General features: G+C 31.1%; 1 protein-coding gene and 1 long non-coding RNA gene across 3 annotated transcripts in view; one reads left to right on the top strand and one right to left on the bottom strand.

The window, feature by feature from the left end:
• sls (sallimus) overlaps nt 1-17,215 on the bottom strand; it is a 256,723-nt gene that overhangs the window by 162,767 nt on the left and 76,741 nt on the right. The window contains exon 44 of the mRNA XM_074118099.1: nt 16,630-16,692. Within this exon, the coding sequence (XP_073974200.1) occupies nt 16,630-16,692 (63 nt within the window). The remainder of the gene's footprint in view (nt 1-16,629; nt 16,693-17,215) is intronic.
• Nucleotides 353-4,820, top strand: LOC141449068 (uncharacterized). Of its 2 annotated transcripts, none has more exons than XR_012455319.1 (3): nt 353-471; nt 4,536-4,601; nt 4,681-4,820. It is a non-coding gene; the product is annotated as an uncharacterized lncRNA (long non-coding RNA). The 2 variants fall into 2 exon arrangements; XR_012455320.1 differs by lacking the exon at nt 353-471 and adding an exon at nt 1,369-1,505.

The raw sequence follows: 17,215 nt of genomic DNA, 5'->3' as shown, positions 1-17,215 counted from the left end.
AATTTTAAACTTTTCTACAATATATTTTCAACAAGTCTTACATGTTTAAACAATAATAGAACATGTACGTATTAGTTTGGTGTAGTATTTTAAGTGAAATTCAATACGAAATTTTTAGGTATGTTCATAAACAATTTTATGACATGAAAAATTATTTAATTACTATAAATAAACATTATAGTACAGTGCCTTTCTAATTTATAGGTTTTGATTTTACAATCACGCTGTTAATTGTAATTTATCCAATAGTAATATCTCATGAAATTCCTGCGATTTTTCCAATCTCTCTTATCTCTCCCACTTAGTGGTTATATTATTGTAACATTCTATTGAATCATCAGAAAAAAAAGTAGTAAAAGATGATGCGAAAGAGGTTGGCATTTAGAAACACTTACTTATCCTCATAACAAGAGTGGTGTAGCTTAGAGTTCTTCAGAAGTTATGACATCCCTGTAATCCTAATTTAATGAGGTAAAAAATTATAGTATAAAAACGGTGTTTCATTTTTAATAACTTCATGTCTGTTCTTTACAAGTACTTTTTTAATCTTCACCAACAATGCTGTTCATACTTCGTCAACTTGCAAGTGAAATAAATCTAGGATAAATAAATAAATCTGTTATTGAATCAGTACAATTGTGAACTTTTTGATGAAAAAAAAGTGCACAGCTTCACCAGCTGTAGTTGAAATTGAAGAGAAGATGGCCTTAACTAGCCTACTGTTGGTGTAATGTATTGTGATCTTAGAACGAACAGTTTCATTAATTGGGTTTCAAGTACAAGTTGCAGTGCTTACGCACTTGCTCCAGAACTGTCAGTGATTAAATCATGGGGATCAAAACCCTCCGAAATTGTTGTTAAGAAATTAAAGCTTTCCAAAAAAAAAGTGCTATGTAAAGTGTAAATTTAGCATATACTGTACTCCTTAGCTAAAAAATTCCACCTTAAAGGCAAGATTCAATGCTTAACTGTCCTACATCAAGATGAAAACATGATTATTCATCATTGACTAAACCGCATTCTTTAATCTAGAAACTGGGCCTAATTTTATGAAGAAGAAGATGAAGTACTTTTCCAATCCTGTTTGTTAGATTGTCCGGATACCCTGTCTAATATTCAAAGAAGCTTCGGATTCGTCCTGATAGACTTTCCTTGAATCTCTGTCTCTACAGTCACCGGCTAAATTGTCCACTATAAGATTTCCAGTAAGTAATATTTGACCATAGACCTCTCGCTGGACTAAAGCCAAAGTTAAAGGAATAAAAGCATTTTACGGCCGCCAAAAATTCCTGCCTTGTTTCATTCAACTAACGTATTTTTCGATTCAGAGCGCACGTCCTTTAGTGGGAGTAAATTTACTACTTTCCCCGAATTTCAAACTTGATTTCAGGCGTAAATTCACTATAAACCCAACGCATGGTATCGGCTAGGGTCGTAACTACTAATAATAAAGGCGTTCACAGCAATCAATCCCAATGGGTTTTATATACAACAATTAACAGAAGGTAAGAAAATTAACTTTTTTCATTGAAAAACCGTCATAATTTTTTTTAATTTTTTTCTATAAACACCATTATTTTGTATAATGTTTGAATTAGATTACTGCTCAGTACAGATTGTTTGATCTTCTTGTAAATGTATCCCTGTTAACGATAAATATAGAATTTGTAGGTGGCCAGCCAGTCTTTATCCGGAATGAGTCATTATGCTCTTTATAACGGATAGTTTATTCCTAAATGCAATCTTCATTCTCATGATGCGCATTTTTACCTTTTCACATTTTCGGGTAATGTTTATGATAATATTGTTGGTCAAATTCACTTGTGGTCCAGGGCAAATTATGGGTCGCAAGAGATTTTTTGGGGGTTGCGGAAATATATTGTGAACTGATAAATTAATTCACTTACTAACGTAACATTTTCGTAAGAAGTAAACAGAAAAAACAAGATTTTTTAGATTACTTCAGTAACTCGCGAACGTTCAGCAAGTATTGGGGATATATGTTGTAGAGATCCTATCAAAGATCTCCTTAACAAAAACTTACAGTTTAAAAAGTTAAGTATAAGGGTTGATTAAACGCCAAAAGGTACACAAATCAGCATGTACCCAACATTTCATTCAAGCTTAGTTGATATAATTTAAGTAATTTTGCTGCATTAACTTTTCCTTCACATTTTTTAGAATTTATTAGATGTCACAGACCCTTATGCTGGCCAGTTCGTTCATAATATTATTTGGTTATAATTATGATAAAGTGTATATTATATCTTCGTTTTTAAATAGGTACTTTATTTTAACTCTATTCCAAATTATTCTTCTGATTTATCTTTAATATGCCCTTTATTCTGAAGTTGTCACATCTTATACATGCATGTTAAAGTAGAAAAAGACAAAGTTAGAGTCGGCTACTGTTTAAATTTGAATCACGGAGGATTTAAAACAATATTTCAGACTTGAATTCGTCTTACCGAAATATTCGTGAGCACAAATAACACACAGTTAATAACAAGTAGATTATTCAACAACAATTATTCATTTCTCAATTGTAATTTAATTTTACTTATAGTAAAATACTGGAATAATTAGCTGTCCTAAAAGTATGCAATACTTATTTATTTTATATTACATAACATATATATAACATTGTGAGAAGAACAACTACATTGAGAGTGTGATTGAAGAAAACTATATTATTTGCGATAGAGCCAGATAATTATTACCTATTATTATAAACGTTTGACTACTACATAAAATAACAATTACTTTAATCGAAGAATGAACTTAAACCGACGATTTTTATTAAAAATAAAATAATCGAAATCATTGATGTATGTTGGTGTAAGCATTTTTTTAAAAAAGTTTTTAAATTTTGTAGCCTCGTAATTTTTTTTATTTTTTATAACGTTTTCTTTTTAACCTGTAATTAATAGTTTGATTATTATAGATTAATAGATATTAAAGTCAATCTACAGTGCTACTTGAACAAATATTTTGTAGATGAAAATGGCCAGCATAAGGGTCTGTGACATCTAATAAATTCTAAAAAATGTGAAGGAAAAGTTAATGCAGCAAAATTACTTAAATTATATCAACTAAGCTTGAATGAAATGTTGGGTACATGCTGATTTGTGTACCTTTTGGCGTTTAATCAACCCTTATACTTAACTTTTTAAACTGTAAGTTTTTGTTAAGGAGATTTTTGTACCTTTTGGATAGATTTTCATTTTTGTCTATTTTGCTAAGTTACATATCTGCTTTACTGTTTTTTTTAAATTTGGAATAAGCAATTCTATCATTATAACCTGATAAGGTGTTAAGTAGGAACCGTAACTACCACTGGAGAGATCTTTTTAAAGAATGATTATAGTTGCGGTCCCCAAACCATCCTCAACAACAATTTTTTTGAGAAAGCCTTTTTATATAAAATAGGAAGGTATTTGTACGTAAAAAGCAAATTTAAACTGCGATTTCAGACCTTCCTTTTAAGAGGAGTAAGAAAAATAAACGGGCGATTACAGTACTTCTCCCTAAAAGGCAAAGAGGCAAAGATTTTGAATCGAACGACAATTCATTAATGTAAATAGGTTCACCCATTGATAATTTTAACGATTGCAGTACTTCCTCTTAGTAGGTGTAAGAGCATGATGGCACTTCACAGCCATGTAGAGGAGCTTTAATCACTTCTTCGTGCTAAATTTTATCAAAATCGGACAAAGCGTTATAGAAATATTGGTAATAATAGTTTTAGAAACGGCCTTACTTGGGTGGGGCAAACTCCCCTCCATATGAGGCATAGCGACGAGACTTTTAAAGTGCAAATCTGTACAAAATTTCGATTCGAATGACACTTCATTCATGAAAATCAGTTCACGTGTCGATAATTTGAAACGATTGCTATACTTCCCCTTAACTAGTGTAAGAGCAGATCGTCGCTTTAATGTTACATAGGGGAGCCCTAACCCCATCATCCTACCAAATTTTATCAAAATCGGGCTAAGATTTACAGAGTAATTAGTAATAATAATTTTGAAGGGGGCCTTACATAAAGGGGGCTAACTCCTCTCCCATTCGGTGTACAGCGTGGAGACCCCCAAAAGGCACATCTACATAAAATTCCGAATCGAATGACACCTCATTCATGAAAATCGGTTCACGCGTTTAGGCGCTACGTAGTTTACAAAAAAGGTAACAACAACAACAACAACAACAACAACAACAACAACAAGAAGAACAAGAACAACAACAATTTCTGAAAATGCCGTTTTTGCTCATTTTCGGCAACTTTTTTCTCGAAATCTATTAGGTCTGGGTGGTTGCAAAAAAATTTCAGTTATAAAGGAGGGTTTGCTCTATATTTTAAAGAAAATTTGGGAATTTTATCTTTTATAGAAAAAGAGAAAAAAATTGTCAAAGTTGGGTGTTTTTTAACGTTACGCTTTTTCGTGCACTTTTTGACGATCAACCCTTATACAACTGTCCTACCGGACAGTTTTAATACCATGCAAATGAAGTATAAGTTTGTTGTTCTGTTGCAGTACACTTTTCAATGGAGTTTAGGTTTCACCCAATTGCACAGTGCCCATTAATCCTTCAACTATATGGTAAATGTTAATGGCTATAAAGTTATACGTTTCATACAACTAATTAAAAACATCCTTACTTATTTAAGATTTATTTTAGTTGAATTTGTACTCCAAAATGGATAATTGGCTAAATCAAGCTAAGAAATGTGAATCCGAAAAAGAAGAAACCAAAGCGACTTCGAGTACATCGGAAAATAAGTCGAAAATACAAGAAAAAAAGCCAAATTCGCCCAAGAATCAATCATTTCTGCAATATGGGTTTAATTTTAATAATTATCACGATAAACAGCAATCGCAACGAAACTTTTTACAATGAAAGCAAAAAGCCCATAAAATTAAAAAGGCATTTTGAAACGAATCCTACCCACTCAAACATTTGAAAAATATACTATGACTCAGGAAAAATTCTTATTAGCAGGCGACGAAGCATCATTTTTAACAGCGAAAAATTCCATTATCAAATGACACAGTTTTGTAAAAGGATTACAGAAATTTCTGAGGTTTCAACAATTAATGGAAAGAATTAAACAAAGCCCAAAATTTGCCATACAGCTTGATGAGAATACATTCAAGATACAGCTCAATTGTCAGTATTTGCACGATATTGTCAAGATAATAATGTTATTATGTAGACTAGCAATTTTGCTGGGCGTTGGAAGGTCATACAACAGGGAAAGATACTTCTTATAGGAAAAGATATTCTTAAAAGTGGATTATTTTTTTAAAGAAGAGGAATTGGAGTGGGGTAACTGCGTTGGTGTTTCTACTGATGGTGGTGCAACAGTGACAGGAAGAAATGTTGGATTTGTAGAAAGACTTAAAGCAGTAGGTAATAACCATATTATTTATATCATAAAGAATCAACTTATGCAATAAAAATATTACTAAAAAAATTAATGTAATTTTTAACTTAACTGTTTTTTCCGACAAAATTCTTCAATCAAATTAAAATTGGGCGCATCATAATTGAAATAAACATATTCTGCAATCATTCAAACCGTAGTTGTTGGTGAAACGTAAAATAAATCTTCAAAATAATGTATTTTTGTTACAGGCCATCTGATCCAATCCAATTGGGATTATGCTCTAAGCTACATTGAGCCAGAATTGAAAGTCAGGCCTGAATTTATAGATATGTATCTCAACAATTGGGAAGGACATTAGCCAATGCTCAGTTATCAGCCACTGAAGCTTTTTGATTTGTAACGTTTCATATTCGGCGTGAACGCTCGAAGGGCCATTTCGTCTGTCAGGTTTTCTATAGGTCTTCCACAATATCAGTTTGTTTTTTTATTACTTATCCTAACTGAGAAATAGCTTTAACTCTTTGATAGACTCGATTTCATTTTGCTTATGATAACTGTTTCTTGTACGCAAATTCACTTCATCCCTAAACCAAAATGGTTTCGCAAGGATGTTCCAATAGCTAATGCTTCTTAACGATAATTTGTCCTAGAGTTGGTCTGATTTGCCTCTTTTTCTTTCTTTTCAACCTATTTTCACGTTTTTTCTTTAGGTAGTATTTTGCTATTGAATCATTCAGGAGTTTCCACTTGTGCAAGCAAATTTTCGCTAATAAAAACTAAATTTAATGCAAAAAATTGAGAGCTTTAACCCAAAATAAAACTGGAATTTGTTACAATAAAATTGCGATTATTTAGATAAATAATTAAATAATGAAAAGAAAGAATATCCAATGTGTCCAAAAATAAGAATGCTTGCTATGCTAACTGGAATATCCATGCCACACGCATTTGTATAATTTTATAGAAATTTGAGTTTATCTTTATTGAGTTAATTTTATAATTGATCTTCTTCTTACTAAGGAAATAAGGAAATTCCTTAGTAATAAGGATATCCGTTAATAATAAGGACATTCAATAAACAGTATTGAATTAAGCAGGAAGCACAGTTATATCAATTTGAATAGAATAAAGTCAATCATTATTTATTTAAAAAATCTGTGGATTCTCCTTTAATGAAACTTCAAGTTTTTTCTGTTTACGCCATCAGTTCTGTGGAAATTTTTATTATTATTTTCTTGTATTTTTATCAACATACGATCGCAGAGATCTTTAATAAAACACATCTATCTATAAATGCCGTACATTGTCAATTAGAAAGTCAAACAAATAATTACAAGTATGCTGTGCATTAAAATTATTTCTGGGGAATTAACAAACGTCTTAAAATAGATGCCTGCTCCACCCAGTAAGAAAATATAACTGCGCAGAACACGTTCACTTACCTCGCACTTCTTTATTGCCTAGAAACGAACTCCTAGTTCAGTATTTAGAAGTACAAAGATCAATATACAAGGATATGGTAGTATCATTTAAAAGTATTCAAGGATTCAGGAACTTTTTTGGATAAAAAAAACGGGTGCACGATGCCTTCGAAAAGCTCAACTACTGCAATCAATTTTAACTTTGGATTTTTAAAATTAAATTAAATGGTGGTCATTATAATCAAGATCCAGATTAAAGAATAGAAAAGTCTGATAAGTTAGTATGTGTTCTCTTGCAGGTCATATTTCTTAACTATTTCTTATTTCTTAACTAAAAAGTTATGCTATTTTGTTAAGAGCTGAGTTTGACCAAAGTATTCAAATAATGAAGATGGACATCACGCTTATTCTCTCCTTCCAGATTACACTTTGGATAATGAAGCATCTGATAAGAGAAAGATCTTATGTGGGTGTAGAGCCTATTGTCTTAGACCTTTATTAGAATCCATGTCCTCATTTCCATAAATGTTTGTTTTATTATAACAGAATTATTTCAAGGGTAATTATCATCGAAAAAAACAATTAATTCTAACTTCATTTGGCAATTGTGGTACCATTTGAAAGAGTGGTACCAGTTTAGATCTCGCATATTATTTCTCTGAACAACTCTATTAGCACTGATTAATATTAGATATTTGAATCTTTTCCCAATATGATATAATTAGAAATAACACAATAAAGTGATTAAATAACAGAAAATACTGGGAAGTAAGCCAATTTTAGCATGGCAGGTCATACTTTATTGTTAACTAATAAATATTACCAATTAATCGAACGAATATTCGAGAGGTAAAGATAAGGTAGAACTTAGGTATTTAAAGAATGAAGATTTTATTCCAATTACAATTTTAAATTTGATCGAGTGAAGTTTCTTTAGTTTATTTTCAGCTACAGATATACTTCAATGTATTTTTTGATCCATAACTGAATCCCCTTTATTTTTTTCACAAAAAGCGTTGAATTTACGCCCTACAGAAAACTATAAATAAACTTATGTGTTTAAAAATTCTATCTACTTATTTCCAATGTCAATCTTATTTTCAAATGTCAGGGATGAAATGTATATCACGGATTTTTTTTTCTTTAAATATTTGTTTACAATTTCCTATTTTGTTCATTCCTACTGGTTTAAAAGAGTAATGGATGAACAATAATTTATTAGCCTTCGACTGGTTTAAATTGCCTAAAACGGATTGACATTTTTTTTTGCAAATCCACGATGGATATTCATTCAGCATTGAATTAGGGCTATAACTTTTAGTGACTTGGTGTCTTTGGTATTCAAAATCATGAACTGATTCTTTATATTTAATTAGGTGAAAATTTAATAGAAGTTTATTAGTAATGCCATTTCTGCCCGTTGAAATTTAGTGAAATGACTTTTACATAATAGTATGTTGCAGCTCTAACAATGCGAAGATACCATATGATTGGCCTTACGGTGGAGTAGTGGAGACAATGACTATCTGAAGAAGCTTGCTAAGTACCTTTCTACTTTCTTTTAATATCATTTTCCTTTTTTATAGGTTCATCACCCTGCCCTCTATTTTAATTTTTTTTGCTAAATTTATTATTTCGAAAAGAAAAACTAATAAATCTCTTCTATTGTTAGAGTTTCCCTTTGCTGCAATAGTATCCATAAAGGAGGATTCCATATATTGTCAACTTTAAGAGAAAAACAGTACTTTATGGTTAATCTAAAATATGGTATTCTGGATGTCGTACTTTTTTACCAAAAGTAAAAGTTTGGTTGTTTCTTACGGTAGAGCTTGGATTATTGAATCTTTACGTTTTTTTTAAAATGTTTTTTGAAAATGTAAAAACGCCATGTGGAGTTGAGCCAACTTATGTTTTTGTAAACAGAAGAGACTGCCACTCTACTAAATCTGTCCCCATGGTTTCACAACCGGCAATCATATATTCGCACCCTATCTTGTATGAATACAAGAGTTCCTAAAAAATTGTATCTGTGGAAAATAGATCTATTTTATTTTTACAACATGTTTTAACAATATTTATTGGTGGTGTTTTAAAAATAATTAAAATTGAAAATAATACAGCTATTACAAATACATTTTGAGATTCATTTTTTTATTTTTACTCCATGTTTTAACAATTGGTGGTGTTTGTATTAAAATAATTAAAATTGAATATAATACAGCTATTACAAATACATTCTGAGTAAAAAAGAAATGGAAGGAAGATGAATCTTAGGGTAATAAAGAAACTTATCACTGTCTTGTTTGAAAAATGTAAATTCTAAGCGGATAATTATCCACAAAGAGACAGTGTAGGTTAGTAGTACTGAATATTAAAACAAAAATCTCTATTTTCGAAATTGAGTTATGTGTATTGAATCAGAGCATAAAAAAGAAATGGAAGGAAGATGAATACCCTTTTCGTAAACACGAATATTCTGCTTTTAATTCTTGGATATTCTTAGTAACTTGAGACATAGAAGTGTTTAGCACCTCCTTCAGAGTCTTAGCGTTCTTGCTGGCATTCCAGCTAACTATAATTAATATATAACAATTATACCGTGCCTTGAACATTCACACAATACTTGAAGGTAGTGTGCAACTACTTGGGTTTAGCGTCGTACCCACAGTCAAACTCTAACTCATTATCATAGTCACACACTCTGAATTTCATGTAGTACACTTCACATATGCTAACAACTACGTAATAACACACAATGAAATTCACAAAAACATTTTTGGGTTGTGGTAGATTTAATTTATCTTACCATAAATAAATTTATTTATTCCATCACTCCTTAAAAATGGTTTGGAGCGAGCACTCGTAAGTAAAGGATTCCCAGTTTGATAATACACTGAATATGGAAATTTTAATTTTCAGAAAAATATATGTGCTTCCACTCCGGCCTACGAATTTAATTTAGCTGTTCGACGCTAATTCCGCTAAAAATTTCACAAAAGTGTTTCAACTTTGGACGTGTAAATGAGAAGGATGAATGATTTTTTTATTAATTCAGTCTTTATCTTCAAACTAATTAATAAAACAAACTTTATCACATTATAAAGCAAAATGATGCAGAATCTATTTAATTGTGATTTTAAACTTTGGTATTAAAATTATTTTATTTTTCTAATTGAAGAAGAGTCAATCAATATCTGAAGATATTAGCGCCCGGAGCTTTTTTCAGTGCACTACTGAACAGTGTTGTCTAATCACAAACAGTAACGAGATCACTCACCGAACTATGGAGCTGTAAGAGGCTCTTAGGTAAAGCCAGTATCTGGGGATTCTCCGCGTGAGAATCCCGTTTTCTAAACACTGAGCTAATCTGTATTATTGGTATTATTAATTATATTATTATTGAAATGTAAAGATAGAAAGTCTGCCTTGATGAAAAAGCGAATACTACTTTCAAAATATCAACTAGCATGAAGTATTTCCTAGGTTTTTCATACAATTAGAGAATCGACTTCGGAATTCCTTTTCACCGACGATTAAATGGTTGAACTTCTCGAGTACTGAATTCTGTCTGATTCACTTCCAGCATTCCGGATTGAGCATGCGAGGCCAAATAAATGTTATTAAACAATTTCCCTTTTTCTTCTTTGCCAGGAGTGTTAGGTATTCCAACCTCGTCCCTCTATCGGTCTCTCTCTCTCACACACAAACATATATATATATATATATATATATATATATATATATATATATATATATATAAAAGATAATATTGCACCTGTGCCAAACCTTTGAATTACCAGGTTCGTTGTCCTTCAGTCTATATTTGCTTAACCGAACTATTGGCACTTCCTTTTTTAAAAAAATATTTAAATTAGAATATTTCGATACTAATTTATGGTTGATTCCGAGCCCAGGCTAAAATAATTTATTATTTCATGTTTATAAGCAAATTTTAATGCTATTAAACTCTTGTTAAATCAAAATATTAGACCTTGCGGAAATAGGACAGACTTGATGCTATATCCAAAAATAACCTCAATATAGCACCTTATTTTTCTTTATAATAATTTAAAATATAAAATTCTACGTTACAAATTCTTTTCGCATGATAGTATCGACAAATTTTTTAAAACGTTCATAATATATTGTACATAATAAAAATTTGCAAATGTAGGTTATTATTCAACAAACAATTTTTTAAACATTTAAGAAATTGTTTTCGTTGAATGGGTGTTTATTAAAATTGCAAAATTTAAATAATTACATAGGAGCACAATTTAATTTTGAATGATAATATTTTCTACTATAGAGTTAGAAGATTCCGAAACGGGAGATTGCAGATTTTTCCATTTATTATTACATTTATTTAGCTTTTGGGTCGGAAAAATATTCTTTTTTATTTATATTTTATTTAAAAAGAAGTTTACAAAGATCCTAAATCAACTTAACTTTATTGTACTAACTCTTTAACAAAAACTTACAGTTTAAAAAGTTAAGAATAAGAATTGATTAAACGCTATAAGGTACTCAAATAGTAGTATCCAACATTTCATTAATACCTCATTGATATCATTTACCCTAATGCTGGCTATGTTCACATACAAAAGATTTGTTGAAGTAGCACACCATTTAACTTAGATTGACTGTAATATCTAATAATCTATAATAATCAAACTATTAATCACAAATTAAAAATATAGTGCCTACTTATTTAGGAAGATGTAATGTACATTTTATGATTATTATAACAAAAAATTATTATGAATGAAATGGTTAGCATAACGGTCTGTGAATCTAATAAATTCTAAAAAATATTAATGAAAAGTTAATACAGTAAAATTACTCCAATGATATTAATGAAGAATTAATGAAATGATAGGTACTTGCTGATTTGTCTACCTTTTAGTGTTTAATCAATACTTAACTTTTTAAACTGTAAGTTTTTGTTAGGGAGATTTTTGTACCTTTTGGATAGATTTTCCTTTTTGTCCATTCTGCAAAGTTGCATATCTGCTTTACAGATTTTCTTTACATTTGGAAAAGCAATACTTTCATTATATCCTGATATGATATTAAGTTGGAACCGTAACTACCACAGGAGAGATATTTTAGAAGAATGCTTATAGTTGCGGTCTTCAAAGAATCAAAAAAAACCTTTGTCTTGGGAAAATGTTTCGAATGAAATAGGAAGGAATTTGTATATGAATACCAAAATTAAACTGCGATTCCAGTACTTTCGTTTAAGAGGAGGAAGAAAAATTAAATGCGATTACTGAACTTCTTACTGACAAGGCAAAGAGAAATTAAACATCGCAAGATTGCAATACTTCCACTTTAATGTCTCACAGTAAAGCTCGAACCACTTCTTCCTTCCAAATTTAATAAGAACATTGCAATTTATACCAGTTATAGAGCTAACTTTTATCTTCTTTTTAGTAGGCGTAAGAGCTCGATGGCGCATTAGAATAGAGTTGGGAGCTTTATTCACTTCTTCGTGCTAAATTTTGTCAAAATCAGACTAAGCGTTATAGAAATATTAGTTTTGGCTGTACTAGTGCTGCACGAGAAACGAGACAAATCTCGGTCTCGGTGTACCAGGCCGAGATCGAGACATGATATATATCTCGTCGAGAAATCTCGGTCTCGTCTCGGTTTTTCAAATATTAATTTTTAGCTACAAAATTATAAAATTGCGTTCTTTATTAATAAATAATCATTACGGGTATTGAATTAATTATTAAAAGATACGATTTTATTATATATGTTCAATATTACTACATCTATTTGACTTCGAATTACATAAATAAAGTAAGCAAAGTAAAGTAATCGCCTATTTTTTCAGGCGGGGCTTTACGTCCAACTACCAATTAGGTGTCGCGGACGGAGGCGACTAGCAAACATGCTTTACTGTAAATTTCTCAAATTAACCATTAAATAAAATCCAAGGCCTAAGACCGGGAATCGAACCCAGTACCACAATACACATTAGCTTCGCAGGTCTCGCACCGCTCGGCTACCGTGGCGGCCCCCTTCGAATTACCTAATTTTTACATAAATTCACTAATCATATCATTCATTTATTCAATTTCATAAATTTCACTATTAATAATCTAATACTTTGAACTTAGATATTATTAGAATTATATTTTAGAATTAGTGAATTAATGAATTTGAAAAAAAAAACTATCTATGCACCTAAAAAATATTGCCACAAATTTTCGTTTTTAAGATAAACTTTGCCCAAGCATTGATACATAAAAGAGCTTTTACTGAGTCAGAAGTTAGAGAAGATCTTCTATTGGTCATTATCATCGCAGCTTGCGAAAATAATCTTTCCGATGGCACTGAAGTTGCACAGATACTAAAAATATCTTTCGCCATTCTAGACAAATTTTTGAAGGAATTCTCAAGTGTTTTCCACCATTCTAATATGTCAACGTCTACTGGTGCTTGGTCTAATTTGGTGTAATTAATTATTTCTGTCTTCCATGCTTCGGTGATATTTGCTGATTTTTGAGCAAATGGTGCAAAAATATTGATGCAGTCGTCGTCGTCGTCAAAAGGTGAATCATCAGATTCTTTATCTTCACCAACAGCCGTAACTAATGGAGCGGGAAGTTTGTTGGGAGGTGTATTTTTTATTTCACGAATCGACTTGTTATAGGAGGCAAATATGTTATTTGGGTCTTTCATTTGGCGCGTTTTTAACATCTTTTTGAAATTATATAAAGATATATAACAGTAATAGTAATATATGATGCATTGAAGTGTAAGTAGTTGTCTTCTTTTACACACATTTTCATTACCAATATATAAATCAAAATAATTATTAGAAAATAATAAAATTTTTTGAAAAGATTATTAATAGCAAACCGCTTTTAATACTTAAACAAAAATTCAAAAAAACCGAGACCGAGACCGAGATATCTCGACGAGACCGAGACTTGAGCGACCGAGACCGAGACCGAGACTGCATAAAGTCTCGCCTCGTCTCGGTCTCGTGCAGCACTAGGCTGTACTTGCGTGGGGCAAACTCTCCTCTTTATGAGGCACCGCGTCGAGACTTCTTAAATACAAATCTAAACAAAATTTTGATTCCAATGACTTCGTTTATGAAAATCTATTCACGCGTCGACCATTTGTAACGATTGCTGTACTTCCCCTTCGTAGGAGTATTTGCAGAACGTCGCTTTAAAGTTACTTACGGGAGCCCTAACTCTATCATCTTGCCAAATTTTATCAAAATCGGGCAAAGATTTACAGAGTTATTAGTAGGGAACGGATGCGTATGTATTTACATATTTTTTTCTAGGCAATTTACAGACGTTTTTCAACTAGAAGTATTCATACTGACACTTTTTAAGCCGTTTGAGTCTACTTTTATTTCTCATATTTCCACATATTTGGATGTTATCGCATATTTATACATATTTGATTAAAATAAATAAATATTTCTACATATTTAATCAAAATATGTACATATTTTTTCATATTTTTCATTTTGGGCATATTTTCATAATTGGGAGGTGGTTGACAGGAACTGTGAACCACAGACTGTAGGGCTGTGAATCACAGTGGGTACAATGGTTATTGTAATTTACACAGAATGCTGCTAAACAGTGACGGGCACATGTTAGTTCTTTGAAGTTGTCTGTTCTTTCAGCTCGTTCGTTGAAGTGTCCAATTCATTTCGTTCGGTCACTTAGTGTATTCTTTTTTGGGTGAAATGCCACGAACATCGGCCTCAAACAATCAACTGGTTGCTAAATATCTTCGCGAGTTTCCAGCAGAACTTTTTCGAAGTGATGGAGACATTTTGTACTGCACAGCTTGTGACAAGCGCGTTTCTTGCTCTCAACGTTCCCAAGTCACCCAACATATTGCCACCGGATCGCACAAAGAGAATAAAAACAGAAAGAAAGAGAGGACGTCCTATCAAGCCTTCCTTACATCTCCATCATCAAGTAAGTCTATTCTGAGTACAGATCTGTGTCGGGCTTTGGTTAGAGCAGATATCCCTTTCCACAAACTTAAAAATCCTCATTTCAAAGGATTTTAGTCGTTACAAGTCCATCTTACGCCCAGATCGTCGTCACTTTACGTTCCAACATTTGAAATTTCATGTGGTTGCAAACAATTTCGAAGAGTGAAGTTTTCAAAATTGAAAATTTAACACATCTTTTTATAAATAGTAAAAATTGTATAAATCATTATAACTTGTAAAAACAAATTATTTTGTTCCTAATAAATTATTATAAATTGTAAAAATGTTCTTTTCTTGTATAAATAATTATAACTTGCCCCCCCCAAAAAATTCCATTTTCATAAAAAAAAAATGTCCATTTTACTTAAATATTCCAGAAAATATTTTAAGAAAATCACATATTTTCCACATAATTGACGAAAATAAATGCATATTTTAATTAAATATTTGGCATTTTTAAATACATAAAAATCCGTTCCTTAGTTATTAGTAATAATAATTTTGGAGGTGGCCTCACATACATGAGGCGTACTCCTCTCCGATTCGATGTACAGCGTCTAGACCCCTAAAAGGCACATCTACATAAAATTCCGAATCGAATGACATCTCATTCATGAAAATTTGTTCGCGCGTTTAGGCGGTTGCAAAAAAATTACAGTTATAAAAGTGGTTTGCCCTATATTTTAAAGAAAATTTGGGAATTTTATCTTTTATAGAAAAAGAGACAAAAATTGTCAAAGTTGGGAGTTTTTCAACGATACGCTTTTTCGAGCACTTTTTGACGATCAACCCTTATACAACTGCCCTACCGGACAGTTTTAATAAGAAGTTTCTTTGCAATGCAAGGTTCAGAAGTAGATTTGGTTTCCTCCAAAAATAGTTTCGTCTATAGTTACTCCTGGCCTACATAGGAACGTTCGGTGATATGCAGTATTGTCATTAATTAGAGAACAATTCACACTCACTTTTGAAGCGAATGAAAAAAACTCATGGGCAATTATAAGAATAATTTTAAGTTATGACTTAAAAATGGTACAAAGATGTAGTAAATAATTTTGGTTCCAAAGGCAAAAGTAAAATGCTTCTCCCAATTAAAACACCTAACATTTTATGGTTTAACAACAAATATATGCATTAAAAAAGCCCTATTACATCATATTTTGAAATCTATCTTTAAAAAATGCACTTTCAACATTACAACTCCTCCCAAAGTTTGTATGTGCATTTACGATAAGTTAGAAAATTCATTTTGTACTCTCCTAGACTAAAAATATTATTTTATAACGCTCGCTCTGCTGCCAAGACTGTCACTCTGCTTTTTAAGTTAAATATTATTAAGCACAGATTTTGCCAACTGGAAAGAGACAAAAATGCAACAAGGGTTTGAGATCGTAAATAACGGTGTCAAAATATGTCATTTGAAAGTCGTTAGATTATTTTGGTAGAAGCAAATATTTTGTGTTTATTTTAAGTGTAGTGCAGTGAATAAAGTAAAGAATGGATAATATTTATTACTATGTAACTGATTCAGCGAGAGAAATACATTTTAAACAGTAAAGAAATATTTCAATAATAAATCCGTCAATATTTAATTGAACATTAGCATGTTCAAAATCAATAAATAATAAAAAAGATTGTTAAATTAGAGAAAATTTTTAATGATAAGAATCAAAAGAAAAAACATTTAGGGTTTAACGAGGAAACAGTTGTTAAATATCAATTAGCAAAAAAATGGTTACAAATTAATTGGCAATAAATAATTACTACCTAAACACGTCGACAAAAAAAGTATGAATAAAAGTTAATTGTGATTACATATTATAGAAAGCACTTACCAATTTTCTCAACAGGATTCCAGACATCTTCCACCCAATTTAATGAAGCAGGAATCCATTCATCTGTAGCAGCAAAAATGAATAAAAATTAGCCAGGATCAAATATTATTTTTGTGAAATCGGATTGAAGTAGTATTGTATCAGATTGGGATAAACAATATGAAAAAACTGACACTAATCTCAAATAACAATTATTTTATTTTAGAATATGAATGTTAATGAAAGAAAATCACTCAAAATACGGAAAAAATTATTAGATATCTCACAAATGTTAGGAATTTCGAATTCTAATTTAGAATTAATTGAATAATTAGAGACACAAAATGAACATCCTACTCATAAACTTTCAACGAAAACATATATATTTGTTTCTCCATCAATCTCGTGTTAGTAATAACACTGATGTAATATTATTAAGATGTTCGTGTTGGTTGGTTAAAGTAGGTTTTGTCATACTTTAGCAACGATCTAATTCAACTATTTGGAAGATATTTCCTTCTTAAAGTCAAAATTCTCAGAATTAAACACGGCCTAAAACGGTAGACATTGTTTGTCGCTGACTTTAAACAAATTTGTATAGTGTGCC

This window comes from Rhodnius prolixus, unplaced genomic scaffold (assembly GCF_049639745.1).
Source record: "Rhodnius prolixus isolate KJV_2025 unplaced genomic scaffold, Rpr scaffold_2, whole genome shotgun sequence".
In the NCBI taxonomy this organism is placed as follows: Eukaryota; Metazoa; Arthropoda; class Insecta; order Hemiptera; family Reduviidae; genus Rhodnius; species Rhodnius prolixus.
Note: the sequence above shows the minus strand (reverse complement) of the source record. Positions and strands in the feature narration are given on the sequence as shown.